Source organism: Orbicella faveolata, unplaced genomic scaffold (assembly GCF_042242905.1).
Source record: "Orbicella faveolata isolate gen_17 unplaced genomic scaffold, um_ofav_v1 contig_46, whole genome shotgun sequence".
Taxonomy (NCBI): Eukaryota; Metazoa; Cnidaria; class Anthozoa; order Scleractinia; family Merulinidae; genus Orbicella; species Orbicella faveolata.
This window is the reverse complement of record NW_028301576.1, coordinates 11000108-11016258: the sequence shown is the minus strand read 5'-3', so window position 1 is coordinate 11016258 and position 16151 is coordinate 11000108. Positions and strand designations below refer to the sequence as shown.

Sequence of the window (16151 nt, the reverse complement as noted above, 5' to 3'; positions counted from 1 at the left end):
GAGTGTTGGATTTGTATGAATACCAAAGGCATATCTGCCAGAGTTCTTTACAAATCAATGCAGTCCATTTCCAGTTATATACAGTCAAACCTCCAATAATGACCACCTCTCTTCAACAGCCAATTTTTTAGTCCTTTCTTATTTTAACCCCCATACAACAGCCACCTCTCTGCATCAGTAACAGCCACTACTGGCACGTCCCAACTGTCAAAATAACCTCTGGCCCCAGTTGTTTGAAGGCTGGACAACACTATCCAATGGATAAATCGCTATCCAGTGGATAAGTGTTGACAAAACTAACCATGCTATCCTCTGGATGGTGATTTGTCTGGAGGATATTGTTATTCACCTTTTGAACAACCTGAGCCTGGACGATGACTTGTTTTAATTTCAATATTTTGCTAAATGATTATTTTTGGACGTTAATTTTGAACTTTGGTTCTTTTGGGAACAATGGAGTTGAAATATTCACATTTCTTTTGGCCAACTGTTTGTGAGGCGGTTCCAAACATAGACATGGCTTGTCAAGTCTGCCCCAGGTGCTTGATTTGCTTCAGTCACATGCTTTCTTGTTTTATGTTGAAACTCTGATCATATGGCGCAGTTAAACATTACATTGTATCACATGATCGTCAAGCAGTTTAGTCAGTGCTATTTATATAGAATCTTGACCATCTCAAGGAGATGAGAAATTTTGAGTGTGGAATTAATTTTACTTGGAAGTGTCCTGTCACTTTGAAGTTTGTGATTTCTAAGTATCTTGCTGCATGCTGGGCTGGTTAAATTTACAAACTGACTAATAAAAATTATTGCTGGTGGAAACGAGAAAGTAATTTATCATCCATTGTATTATGGTAAAGGTACTTGAACTGTGAACACTAAACATTTTTTTGACATTCTTTCTGGTGACCATGGAATGAAGGCTCTTCTAATAATGTGTTAAGACCAGCATTTTTTCACTGCCAAAATGCTAGTTTTATACATTAGTCTTAATATGAAGGGTCCTTAGGCTATGGCCACTAAAAAATGTACATTAAGAGTGAAGTGTTAAGGTTCTAATCTTCGCACTGTGAAACAAAACTCCAAATTTATACTTGATAGTAAAAGACTTGGCAAACCAGCTTAGTTTTCATTTCCCACACACAGTAAACAAGGGTTGGAAATGTGAGTAAATCAAATTTAGCTCCATTAAAACACTCTTAGATAAAAGTCATAAAAGTGAACCACAATTGTCTTGGCTGGTTATTGAAAGTTCTCTTTCCTTATTTCTTGGGTGCAATCAAGAATATACATGATGAGTGATATTTAGAAATCCTTGCAAATTTGTATGTGCCTTTAGGTGAGATAAATTTGGAAGAATTTCAATTTTCGTGGACAGTGTAAATCCTTGCAGTGTAATTGCTTATTCCACTTTTTATTGAGTAAGAAAATTATGATAAATTGGTTTGCCCTCAACCAATGACAATGAAATAATGTTCTCTGACAAGTAATAAATTGGGTACAATTCTATACAGCAAACAACAGTGCCAGAATTATGGGGGATAGTTTTATACAATTGGCTCTTTTTTTTTTTGAGATACAGTAAAGTTAGTGGGGAAGAAAGAGGCAGCATGGAAAATGAAATTAAACTGATGTTTTCTCTCATTTTTCATTGAACACTTACTTTATTTTCCAAAATTGCCTGCTAGTTTTGGTCTTGACCCTCTTTATAGATGACTTCCTATTGTAACTTACTCGAAGAAAACAAACCACAAAGTTGTAATGAAAAACTAACTGAGATTTCAAAAAAAATAAACTAGAGCTGACGATAGGCAGCGATATGTTTGCCTCGTCACGATCACGCAACTGGCTGAGGCAGTGAGGCGTAAAGAGTTGTGTGACAAATGACAGTGGAGGAGTGTCGCGTTACCAAAGTCTCACCCATCCAGTTGTGGCAACCAGCAAACCAGTATTGTAAATCTACAGGCTTGAATCTGAGTGAGTTCGTAGGCTTAATGTTGTTTGCTCTTTTGGTGAGAACTTGTTGTAACCCTGTGTTATAACGTAAGCACAAAACATCACGAAACCGACCGAGTTACCTATTACCCATAGTGCTCCTTGCGTATTTCTCTTCAAGAGGGCTGGGTTCTAGGATGTTGTTCGCCAAGGTGTGTTTCTTTTCTAAAAATGGCGGAGAATATAACAATGCAGTAACGAGATTTTGAAAGCCATAAAGCCATCTTTTCTTCGATCAGTAACCCTGATTTGCCGATTAAGCCTCAAGGTAATGTATTGTTCTATGCTTTTAGTCTAGTTTTTTATACAAAGTGCTTTTAATCAAGTTTTCGTGTTCGTCATGACACTACGAACGCCGTCATGTCTTTGAGAAAATCTTGAAACTTCTAATCAAAACCATGTTTATTTAGGCATTTTTGCAACTTTTTCCCGTCCATATGTTGTATTGCATTGTTTGTGTGATCTAGTGTCGTAACTTACGGCATCTGCATGGTAATTTTCACCGTCTTTGAGGAGTTTTTGAATCAAAGGCGAGCACTTCGCCGAACGCTTTGCCATCGTGTTTATTTTTTGTCCTGTCTGTAACAGTGTTTGACACAGTTTTCATTGTATGTAAATCGTTAATAATGTATTTTTCTATCTTTTTCTTGTATTACCTTGTTTTCGGTGAAAAATAATCAATTTTAGTTTATCGTATATAGGGTTGTGCAATGGCAGATCAAATGGCTTGAGAATATAAGCCTTGCTTCGTCTAGATCTCGATTGTCGATATCAAACGTACGTATTTCAACTTTCGTTATATTCGTGTAATAAAAGAATTTTCGTTTTTAAGAGGGTTACATCCTGAAGCAACTGTTGCAAAAAGAGCAGCTATCCTTTGAGGGGAGAAACGTACAATGAAGTTTAGGAAACGGAAAAATACTAACAATTATGCTGAAATGATAACACAGGTTATCATTTATAGAATGCCTATAATAATGAATATTGGATGCAGATTTGTGAGTAGTGAGCATTCTTTGTAATACAGGTTTGATATATGCCAAAAGTGTGCAGGTATTGTCAACAATGTAATGCAAAGTACGAATACTCCCCCAGAGGGGTCTGTCTTTGAATTCCCTTAATTTTCTAAACTGTCATCTGTGTCAAATGTCTCCAAAAAATTTCAAGTCTCTAGCTTCCCAACTTAAGGTAGGGTAAACCACAACTTTTAATTTATTTCTGGTCCATGCATTTATTTATATTAATTGATTAATGCTAATTTTGGAAATTTGAAGGTTCACACACCTACGTTTTACTGGTCTTTGTTAAGTCAATCATTTTTGGCATTCTGTTCTTTAGTTTTCCTGCAATAAAAGCCTTTGACTGAATAACTACCCACAAAATGTGGAATTTACTAGTATAAAACTGACGAAACTGAGTTTCACAGGGCACACTAAATATACTCAGGGTTATATACCATAAATTAAAGTTAATTAATAGTGATAATGATAACTACATGTAACTGCTGGTACCAAGCAAATTTCTTGTTTAATCACAAGGTGTCAGCATTGTGAATGTCTCCATTTTACTTTGAGAATCCTAACTGATAAATATGTAGTTAGTGGTAACAAAGGCAAACTATTTTGCTGTTTGTTGACTTGTTAGGCCTGGTTCATATGTCGCATTTTAGCTGTGTTGAATTCAATTCAACAAATTAAATTTGACAGAAATTCGAAGTCTGAATCGGCTGCCGCATTTCTGCTGCACGTTTGACTGGTCTTGTCGCATTATCTGACGGAAATGCGACACCGATTCTGACGTCGAATTTCTACTGTGTTGAATCTAATGCATACATTATGTTAATGTATTGAGAATGCAGAAATGTTTTCCAACCAAAGAAAAAGAAGAAACTTGCCCGTTCTCGACCCAATGCAATCCGAACATATTGCACCATAGACTGCTCCATTGTCAGCCTTCTCCTTCTCGTTCCATTGGTGGACAATTTTTCGCAAAATTAAAGTCCTTCGTCGCTCAGTATTTTCAGGGTTAAACGATAGCATTACATTCACCAGTGCCCATTATACAATTACTTGAAGGAGGAACTGCGAGACAGTGTAGAGTAGTGTCCTGTCCATGATGCTTGCCAGGACTCAAACCTGGGCTACTTGAAGCGATGTCCAGTGCTCTAACTATTAGTCCACTGTGGCTCCTAACTCAAGTGTGGTTACCAGGGAACTAATTCCTTTGAATTTAGTAAGGATGTTAGACAATTTTGTATCATTTGTAATCTTTTAGACTCTCATGTCATGGACATGTTACCATATGGAGTTGGTGTAATGATCTTTCATCTAGTATATTTTTCTCCCATAGTTCAGATATGTGATATGATACATCCACTTGCTTGTCCTCACCAACTAGGAGTTTATTGTGAACTCACAAGTTACCAGCTCCAGTTGGTAGAGCACTACACCATTATTGCAGAGATCATGTTTCGGATTCCTGTTCTCAGGCTTTAATTTCTAAACTGTCTAATTTATTCTTTGATACCACCAGTGGGAATACAATTAAAATTCTCTCATAAATTAAGAAATGGAAAATATTTTCCATCTTTCTATTAAAACTTTTTGTGTTTTGTTCGAATCATGTGGGGAAGTTTGGAAGAAAGAGAAATTCCGTGTGAACATGAGCCACAAGCAAGTGTTTCACAGCTTTTTTGAGTTCTTCGAAGTGCTTTCTATAACTTGATAGAAACACAGAAGATGCTTTCTACTTCTTTTAAAAAACACTAAGAAAAAGGAAGAAAAATTGTTATTTTGATTAAAATGTAAACTCTCTTTTCTCACACCATTAAGTCAACAGCTCACGCTTGTGTTATGTCTTTTTCAAATTGTAGAAATACAGTTTTTGGTGAGTGTTATCTTGCAGGGCATTTTCTTATGGTGAATATAAATTACAGCATAGATATTTTTATTCTACCCTCTGTTTATACCGTAAGGGTATTAAGGGACTGTGTTTCACCTCTTACTCCATTATGGGAGGTGATTTTCGTGGTACAGGTCTCAAATACAGGGCATGCCATGGTAATGTTCAAAAGAGAGCTCTAGGACTGACTTTAACATCTTTCTTTACTTTTGATTTGCAGGCATTGTTCAACATGGGGAAATTATTATCTAAAATCTTTGGTAACAAAGAAATGAGAATTTTGATGTTAGGTCTAGATGCTGCTGGAAAAACAAGTATCCTTTTGAATTTAGCGTGCTTTTCATTTTTAATTAGTTTGCGTCATATTTCTTGCCCATACCTGAATTAAATCAAAATAATATTTGGATGACCTAGCTTTTGCAAAATGTCAAACTGAAATCAAATTTGCAGCGGTTTTATCATGGTTTCGGCAGAAAATCAATTGGCTTTCACAGGCAGGAATGTCTTCTTGAACTGAACTTCTAAACAAGAATTCAAAGTAAAATTAATAAATTTCTTGAGATGGCCAAACATGGAGGCGAAAAAGTTCTGAGAGCTGGTTAATTTACCTGGTGCCTGGCCTCAATGAAACTCATGAAATATTGACAGTAATTTTTATAGATTTTTTGCTACCATGCTGCATTGAAACTATATCATAGTTATCATTTATAAGCATTATTTTTCTAGTAGGGGAGCAGGGATGGTGCAGTGGTGAGAGGGCTTGTCTCCCACCAATGTGGCCTGGATTTTGATTCTGCCCTGGTGCACTGGTGCTATATGTGGGTTGAGTTTGTTATTGGTTCTTGCCTTGTTCCGAGGGTTTTTATCTGGGTTCTCCAATTTTCCTCCCTCCACAAAACCCAGCATCTCCAAATTCCAACTCCACCAGGAAAGAGGACCTGCATGAAAACCAACTAAGGCTGATGTGACTTGCTCTTTAATTATTTATTTATTTATTTATTTATTTATTTATTATTCCTATCGAGTCTGTGAAATATAGCTGCAAACAGCATCTTGTTAAGTGTTGTTAGATTCTGGTGAATTTTCTTAACCTTCCTGTCAGCCATTTTATACAAACTTAAGCTTGGGCAGTCAGTCACAACTATACCAACCGTAGGATTCAATGTGGAGACAGTGTCTTACAAGAATGTAAAATTCAATGTGTGGGTAAGTGTTTGAATGTTTCCAGAATGTGTAGTTCCAGAGAATATTCATACCTCCCCCACGGAAGGGATTTTTTCCAAGACCCCCCCCCCCCCCCCCCCCGCACCCCTCTGGAAATTCCAATTAAACTTGACGCATTTCTTTCACTTTTTTGGACTTAGAGAACCCCCCACTCCCCCTGGAAATTCCAATCCCTTCTGTGGGGGGAGTATGGATATTTTCTGGTACTGCACAATAAGCCTAAGTGAAGTCTAACTCTAACTGAGTTAAGTCTAACTGGATCTTGCTTTCTGCACAACTCAGGGTTGTCAAAAAGTTTTGAAGTGGGCTGCAATACTGATGGAGTAGGCGACTGATTACATTGCCATCTTTTTTGAAGAAACATGAATAGCCCAGTAGAGTAGCAGGCCAAGATCATTAAGTAGACGGTGATTTTCGTCAGCTGTCATCTACTTTTGACAACCCTGATAACTAGGCACTTTTGCAGAGCAAAGTTCCAATATCAATTGTCAGTTTGCTTTCAAGGGTAACAAACCATGTCAAGCCAAATTTGCTCTTCACTAGCAAGTTCCAAAGATCCTTTCAAACTTGAAGTTCTGTCTGCAATATTATTGAAAGTGCAGTTTCATACAATATCCACACCCATCCCGTGGAATGTTCACTGGAAATTTTGATTTGGTGGTGGTCTCCAATGCAAACATTTTGAAAGGAAAGTGTGAAGCCCAACTGGGTATTCCAGATGGGTGGTCTGGGGGGTCTTGAACTTAAAAACTTTCCGTGAAGGTGTGGATAATATTATTTTCTTACACCACAACTTGGGCTTGCAAACTTGAATTTCAATGAGGCATGGTTCCCAGTTTAGTGATTTGAAGTCAACAATTTTTTTGCAGTCTGTCAATAAAAAGTTAAACCTTTAACAATGATTCTTTGGTCATTGACACAGAAAGGGTATTATTTGTGCTTACAAATACACAACTTGTCAGAAGCAAACTGGAAGTTGTCACATTTCAAGTGGAACTTAGCAAGATGTTCATTTATTTTAGCAAGTTTGATATTAATTAGCAAGCTTATATTCATTTCAAGAAATCAGTACTGTATTGGAACATTTCATTTATATGTAAAACATTGCTTAATTGCATTAAAAGAGAACATTGGTTTAGCTGTAACAAATTTAATACAGTTCTGTCACGGTTGTTTGTATCTGATTGATGTAAAAAGATGGGTTAGATTGAGTAACGATTTATCAGCAGATTTTCCTTCCTTTGTCAATGAAATCTTTTTGTAACTTTGCTACCATTATTTAGTATTATAAGTGAAATTATGGCTTGATGTTATGATTGTTGTTTTGCACACGATGTTTTATTTTAGGTTATCAGGGGATTCATTAAGATTTCTGACAGGAGGGCATACGGATTTAGCAGCCGGGCACATAAATGGGAAGGGCTAATGGCCGTTCCCCTCCTATGGGTCCGGACATGCTCCCATGGCAAATTTTAAAAAATACAATCTCAGGATATTTCAAGTCCATTACTTAAAAAGTAATCGTAAACGAAAAATTTTCACAAGTAAAATTTTGCATTGCATTAAGTCAAAAAACACATGAAACGGACACCGGCTACGGAGAGAATAAATTTTGGGAGTGAATCTTAACAGTCTAAAACTTAGACTACCAGCAGTCCCTATTTAATTTTCTTGTAGTTGTGGAACAAAAAAAAATTTCGCCTCTCCTTGCCTCCAGCTTTGGCGTGTCCTTTTTTTTTTTTTCGCTCCATTCTCAATGGACTAAAAGAAAAATACTGTTTGCTCATAGTATATCTAAAACTGGACTTTTCGAACAATAAATTAGCGATTGACTGCACAAGCAGCAGCATGTCTGTGTCTGTGAATAATATTCAAGCTTATATTTCCGTGCAAACTGGTTTGTTGTTAATAAGCTTATAATTAATTGGGTCTTTGAAAATATTTCACTCTTCACTGAACATGAATAACAATCGTTTGTTGCCTTCTTTTTTTGAACAAAAAATCTAGAACATTTTGTCTATACAAAATATTTTGAAATGTTTCAACTCTATACATGAAATCGCCTTGAACAAGAGAGTTCGATATTTGCATGTGTTAAACATTGCTTAATCATATTTAAAAATCTTGACACTACGATAATAATTTTAACTGGGTGTTGAAAAGATTTCACTCTTCACTGAGCATGAAGTTAGCCATTCAACATTCCGAAAAGAAATGGTCAAATCACTACTTTCCTCTTGACTTTTTCTCAGGTGGAGGTCGAACAGGAAAATATTGTGCGATCGTTCTTTTGCCAGTAGCCATCGCAATTCTGGGAGATTTCAAGATGGGTTTTCATGTAGAGCATCAATCAATTTTCCTTTTGCAATGAATCATGGGGCAATACATGAGCAGTGTCAAGGAAGGAATAAGACAAGGAGATTTTCTTTTTTAAAATGAATTTCAGTTTTATTTTTGGGAAGGCACATGCAGAAATCAAAGAAAAGCAACTTGCATTCAAGTTTTATTCACAAAAGCTGCATTGAAAGCCCAGAGTTGAACAGCCAGGCAAAGTTGTGCTCACAGGCGGTCAATTTGCCTGGTGCCTGACCCTTAATGAATCCACTGCATTTATTTTCCATACGATTCTCCTGAAATCAGTGGAGAGAATATGGTGTTAGGTCAAGAAAATATCCCTGAACTGAATAGATAACATTAACCCGCTGCTTGGCAATGTCCTGTTATTTTGCAAAGAAATTACAAACATATGCTAATCACTCTCTGGCATTGGAATCTTCTTTTCAGGATGTTGGTGGCCAGGATAAGATTCGCCCTTTATGGCGTCACTATTACAATGGAACCCAAGGCTTGATATTTGTAGTGGATTGTGCTGATCGAGACCGAATAGATGAGGCAAGAACAGAACTTCATCGAATAGTGAATGACAGGGAGATGAAAGATGCCCTTATTTTGATATTTGCTAATAAACAAGATTTAGAAGATGGTGAGTGTCTGCTAAGTAAGGAAAGTTTATTCTTGTCCTAACTTGGGTAGCACAGGAAGCTACAGTGGCCTAATTAAAGGTCTGCATAACTCTGGATTGACTGGTCTGGATTTAAATCCAGGATAAGCGGGTCTTTCCCATATGAAAATGATGGGGATGTTCATTGGAAAATTTGAATTAATTATTAAACCCTTGAAGGAGACCAATCTGGGTATGACGTGGGCTTTATTTGACCCCTAAAAGATACCACTTAATACTGTTACATGTAAATTCATTTAACAAAGTTAACAACAAAGAGTAGCTGGTACTTCTGGTCAGCAGTATTCGTATGGTATTGCTGGCTCAGTGCACTTCGCCTTTGTACTAGCATGTTCCAGCGTGGTGGTTCCTGGAACGTTTTGGTCATACGATTGAGCAGTTTCCTGCACATCTTTGGTCTGTTCGACAATGTCTTTATTTAAAGTGCACCTAACCCCAGAATTTTTTTTTCGCTAAATCGAATCTAGACTTTATTTGACACATTTGGGCGAAGAAATTTTTGAATTTGGTTGAATCCTCGATTTTCTATGCCCTTTCAAAGTCGCACTTGAAGTGTTTCACGACCGCGTTTTAGGGAGTCTGGGGCGGCGGTACCTGATGACGTCTACCCAGGAACGAAACACAACAGCACCTCAGTCAACTCTCTGTATTTGCTTGAGGAAATGGAACATAAAACTAATCGTTCCGATATATTTTGGGACTAAAACGTCCAAGTTTTGTCTCAGAATAATTTCTTTTTCGTCACGGAAGTGAGAGTTAAGTTTCGATTCGGAAGACTCTGAAATAAACTTCGATTGAGCACATTTGACAACTGTGAACGCACTGCTTAGAGCTTTGAGAGCAATTTACAATATTTCAAGCGACGAAGGGGAAGACTTCTTTGTGGACGAGCTGCTTGTATATTAGGAATGGAAAGCTAGATACGAAGTGGAGGAGTAGGCAAACGAAAAGTAGGAAAGAAAACTCAAGGACTGCTTTGGATGGTAATTTCGTCAACTAGACATAAGATTCCCACGCGTGTTTATAGCCCATTTACATTTGTCCTTAGCGAGAATGCATTTTGTCAAGGTGTGATTGTTCTGTTAAATCCAGGTTGTGTTTTACTTTCAGTTGAATGCTTCATGTTTATAAGAGCAACGTACGTGTTGCAGTTTTCAAGACTCAGTGACCTCCAAAACATTGGCTTTGATCGATTGAAAATCATATTGTTTGGACCTGTATTTTTGAAGCTGCGGGAAGCAAGGCGGAAGGAAACATTTCATACAATTACCGATTTCACATTGTCACACGTTTTAAGTTGTAACTCCAAATAACCAATGTAAATTACTCTCAAAGTTTGCAGTGAAATTCGTCGGATAAGCGAAAAGGATGTGTTCCCTAAGCGGTGCGCAGATAATGTTACGCGGTCATATTTTCGAGGCTATTGCACAGAATCTTTGTCGCACTGCTGATTTCCAAACCTTCGAAATAGTCTGTGAGTCTAACAATTTTGTTATCATGTAATTCTAAAGGATTAATCTTCGACTTTCATCTAAATCGAAAGAGAAATAAGTGTTGGTTAGCGGCATACAGTTGCGATCTATTTACATATCAGTATAATACTTCTTGATCATGATCGGATCACACAACTTTGCCGGTTATGTTATAAATACTGCAGGATTGGAAGATATAGGTTGTCAGTAGTATTTCTATAAATTGCTGGTTAGCTTTAAGCAGAAAATTTATGAAAATAGCGTTCGAAAGTCTGCGGAACAAATTCCAGTGAAAGTTCTTCAATGGTTCTCACAGATTCAGTTCGACAAAATCAACCATTGTTTACGTCTTTATTGCACCATTAGCCGATGATCGTCAGCAAATTGTACAGTATATCTTTCTTTAAATCTGGAATATTGCTGCAACAGCTGATAGCACCTCTGGAAGGCATTTCTGCGCACTTTTCGAATGTGTATTGCACCATCCTGAAGGAAATGAGAGGACGTGAGATATTCAACCTTCCTGGGTAGACGTCACAAGAGCCGCTGGACCCATTCTCCTCAAACTTGGTCGTGAAAGAAAATGGTGGTGTTTTGGAGCTATTTTTGAGATTTCGTCGGGGCACAGAAAATCGAGGATTTAACGGAATCCAGAACTATATCAAATAACAAGTAGATTCGTTTTAGGGAAAAAAAAATTTGGGGGTTAGGTGCACTTTAAGTTGCTCAAGACTTTATTTTGTGAGCTAAGAGGTTAAACCCCCCAAACCTGATACTTTTTCTCTTTGTTTTAGCCATCAAACCTCATGAAATTCAAGAAAGACTACACCTAACAAAACTAAGAGACAGAAATTGGTATGTACAACCATCATGTGCTACATCTGGAGATGGTTTATACGACGGATTAACCTGGCTGTGTTCTAATCACAAACATTAAAATTTTCTTGAAGGCAGGATCTTGAGAGCTATTTAGATGCTTTTTAACAGCTCTATTGTACTATAAATTCTTGTCTTTCAATAGCTACCTTGACAACTGTAAGAGGTATTCTCATATAAAGTAAGTAACTAATAATATGAGAGTTACGTAAGACTATAATTACATTGTATGTATAGCCATGTTGATTCATTAAATTCTCTCTATGGTGGTTGGAGGAGTAATCTGCTGCATAACAAGCTTGAACAAAAAGAAAAATCATAAAGGAAAAGCTTTGCATTGTAGATTATTTGTATCACAAGTTACCTCCAAATAACATACAGTACATAATGAAACTTATTATGCTAGCAAAATATGTAATTCAAGGTTCTGCTTCAAGAAAAATTTTAGAGCTTCTACTTTGAATTTGAGTTTGACCAGTTAGGTTTATCCTGCCTACTTAAGGCCAAAAATTACTTGCTTTGGATAAAACAACTTTCAATTGCTACATTTAATTCATTCTGAGAAGCAATAGGTCCTTTGCAGTATGTTGACACATGACTGTGTTGAACATTTTAACTCACTAAAAAAAAAAAATTCGTACCATAAAAAACTAATGTTTTTTTTCTTGTGATATGCAAGACAGGAATTATCTTTTATTGACCTGCTTATGGAAGTCTATTTGAGTGAGAAAGTCACATGCAAGTCCATATTTCCAAAAATTCAAAATCAGTAGTTTAAACTTTGTAAGAATAAATGCCATCAGTGTTCAAGCCTGTTATCCCCAGGGGTTTATGGTAAAAAAGTGGAAAGTGGAAAATTGATGCGTAAAGTGAGAGAATTTCTATAGTACACATTGCAGTTGAGTTGCTTTATGCAGAAAAGCTTCTTAATTTTTAATCTATAATATCATTGTTCAATATGCCACAGAATCTCTCCTCCAAACATCAGTGGTCTCAAAAGGCAATCTTCAATACAAATTTTGTCCTGATTTCTGGAACCTAGCGCAATTTTCTACCATACCAATGTTTTTTTTTTTGTTTTAAAAAATGACTGATACAGTCATGCAGTTCTCTGCAAAGGATCTATGGGTAGAATTTGAAGTTTATTATATTTTTGTTGTTTTCTTATTGTAATATCAGCTAAAGTTTTTGTACATTATCAGCTATGAGGGCATTTTGGATGTTGAGACAAAAATTTTGTTGTGGTTATTGAATCTGTGTTGGCCTTAATGTGGAATTGTATTACAGCATAACAATTTGAACAGGCCATGAACTGTGAAAGTTTGTTTATACACATAGCAAAGCCACTATATGTGGGTCAGAAAATATCACTGCTGTGAAATACTTATTACTATAGAGTGGTTCTCAATTGAGTGTTAAAATCAAAACCAAACTAATCACTCTAGCCAATCACAAAGGACAAAAACAATACAGTGAGCCAATTAAAACTTGAAGTAAATGCATGTAGCTGGTGCAAAGCACAGGAAAACATGTACAAACAAGTCACAGTTGGTTTTAGTTTTACTTCTGGTTGGATGAAATAGTGGCACGAGTTCTTTTGAGCCTATTGTGTGCGTAGTAGTGCAAAAACAAATAATTTTTGACACTCAGTGAAAACCGCTAATATTGCCACTTATAATGGTTTTTGATTTCTCTTGGATTTTGCACACTTCTTAGGCAATCCAAAAGTCCACAGCTTCACATATAATTTATGGGCTTGTGGTTAGTTTGTCTGCCTTGCCCAAACTGAAAAGTGTGTGTGTGTACAAACTATGAACAAAATGTATCATAAATCAATCAAAAACTTTTATTGAGCGGTTACATATGGTGTGGTATGGTACTTCATGGTACATGGTTATTGTACTTATCTAGTTGATAAGTGTCCTTATCTTGATGATCAAGTCGATAAGTGTACTTCTGTAGCAGGCAATAAGGGTGGATCATGTAAAGACAGTTTTATTATATTACACTTTTAATTCTGAGCAACTTAACAGTCTTTAAGCCAGTAGTTGGACTCGGCCCTCATGATGTGTTATATAAATTATTAATAGTTATTATAGAAGAGGAATTATTAGTCTTAACATAACATTGTTTTTGCTCAGAAGTAATAAGTGAAATCAGAAGATGTTCTCATTAGTATATTCTTGTGACAATTTAAATACCATGTTAGCTATTAACAATGTGGAAGTCTACAAATCATTTTTGATAATTTGTTGGACAGATCTGACTTTACCTTGTGAATTGCTGATCATGTGACACTGATGGCTATTTGTTGTGATGCTAAGCCTTGAAGTAAAATGTAATCTGTATGTGTCAGATTTCAGTAGCAAGCATGTATATGCCATACTTTTAAGGTGCATTTCATGAGAATATTTCTTGTGACATGACGAGTGTGCATATTTAGAAAAAAATCAAGGTCGAAGTGAAATATTCATGGATACAAGAAAGCTTGGGACAAATGCCAGCTTTTTTAATTCCATACTCGTAATGCACATAAGCATATAACTGGAATAAAAACACTGGTGCAAAAAAGCATGGCATTGGATGCTGCTGAATGCCAATTTCTTTCAAGCCTTGTGATAGGCTATATTCTATAAGGTATGGGATCAACAATGATATTCAATACCATATTAAAGTTAAGTAGGTTTCCAACTGGCTGTAAAATAGCATGGCTACTGCAGATAGTCTGTACGGTAGTTACTAGTAGATGAAATGACTTCTCCATTCTTAGTCATCAAGCCTCTTGTTATCACAGGTTTTGGTCAGAAATTATCATGATTGTGAAATTCTATGCCATCTATCTTGACAAAGTATGTTATTAAAAGTTTTTATGGCAAATCAAATTTCCCATTTGGAATGGGTAGAGTCTACTGAAGTACACATAGGATTTTGTTACGAAAATAAAAACGTTGAGGAAGATTTATGAAAGTGATAGCCTCCTGATGTGAACATCCACTCTGCACCTAAGCTATCCTATCTTGCCACCCCTCTCCAGGGGTGGATACAGGGTTTTTCAAGAGGGGTGTGGTTGGTACCTTTGGGTTGCAGAATCAATGGGAAATGCCCAGAAATGTTGTAATTTGAAAATAAAAACCCAATTAGATATGAAACTGTTAAGCCTTGTCCAAACAGGGAATATGTTTGGCTGCCAAACATTTCTCGTTCTGACAGGGCTTTACACTAGCAATGGTTGGTTGTTTGCCTTTATTTCTGCCATAATATTCACAATCTTTTCCAGTTTTCTTTAATTTTGCACTTCGTCAAAGGTGGGTGGGGCAGGGGTGGGGTGTCTAGCAGCCCAATGTACCCCTCCCCTTAAATACCCCAGATAGTTTGACTTTGAAGTCTCCCAGCAATTTCTGGTTGTAGCATCCCCACCAATAATACTTCTGTCACCCAAAGGTATTGCTGCAGTGTATGTTTGTCTCAATCACTGTAAGCCAGCTACTTGTATTAAGGGCTTTCATCTCCTCTTTGCACAAGTGTTTCTACACGTGCCACAAATGATTGGGGCCTTGGACATACATGAACATTTTGATCTACGAGGAGAATTTCACTTGTATACCCACATACCTGTAATAAGTAAAATGCTAAGATGTTTAATGTTCCTTTTAACTTGTGTGGTGATATGTTTTTGTGTCAGTATGACTGGTCTTAACATTCAAGACAGTCTCAAAAGAATGGATATACATGTATTATAAATATTACACACTTGTCAGCTGATGCAGAAAGCTTTGCAATTGATAGAACTTATAAAAATTGCAGATAAAGATATGCAATTGTCAACTACGAACCCACCACAAAGGCAAGTTTATTGCATAGGGGAAATTTGTATTCTTGGTATTGGACTGGAACTAGCTTGCAGTGGAGGCTTGTGCAGGGAAGAAAGCGATAAATTCTATTTGCATTTGAAATGACTCCCCACATTCTTCCTGCATTAACGTCAGTTGCCTAATTCCAGTCCACTACTGGGATAACAAATATGGTCTTTCAAGACCAAACACTGAAACTTATAGAAACCTATTCTATTGTAGAACTATTAAAGAATGGATCTCATTTAGACAAATTAATTTTTTTTATTCCCTCCCCCACTTTGTTACCCTTTAACCTTGCAGTGAGTGATGGGTATATCCCCGTGCAGGACCGTGGGGGGGAGAGGGGGGTTCTTATGTAAATGTGGATTATTATCTTTAAGGGTTTAGTCTGCCACTTGACAAAGTTTTAAACTATTGACAACTTTCTGATGGCTTGTTTAACCTAGCAAATAGTGAGAACTGAAGGAAGTATTGATTTCAATACCTTTAGACAAGAATTTGTAGCTTGACAACTCTGCCTCTCATAATTCCAGGTATGTGTCTGTGTGTTCTTTGGTGTGTGTCTGACCATTTTTTGCGTAATGAGCTTGTAACCTGGCAATCTGGCATTTTTAATCCACTGGTTACTTCAGGTTACCAGTACCCTTAAATATTTAATTATAACTTTAAATTAATTTCAATCAATTTGTAAGATGAAGGGTAAATAAAGGACGTTATTTTTGTTGTTTGATAGGCTATTTGAAACAAATGAAATCAGCCATTTGTCTAAAAGTTGCCAAATAAATAACTGAAAAAGTAATTTTCAAG

General features: G+C 36.6%; 1 protein-coding gene across 1 annotated transcript; it reads left to right on the top strand.

The window, feature by feature from the left end:
- Positions 1-2110: 2110 nt before the first annotated feature.
- LOC110052441 (ADP-ribosylation factor 6-like) lies at positions 2111-14457 on the top strand. Its single transcript, XM_020758575.2, has 5 exons — positions 2111-2263; positions 5117-5210; positions 5999-6102; positions 8905-9103; positions 11409-14457. Exons 2-5 carry the CDS (start codon positions 5129-5131, stop codon positions 11549-11551), a joined length of 528 nt encoding a protein of 175 aa, XP_020614234.1. The 5' UTR covers positions 2111-2263; positions 5117-5128; the 3' UTR covers positions 11552-14457.
- The last annotated feature ends 1694 nt before the right edge of the window (positions 14458-16151 follow it).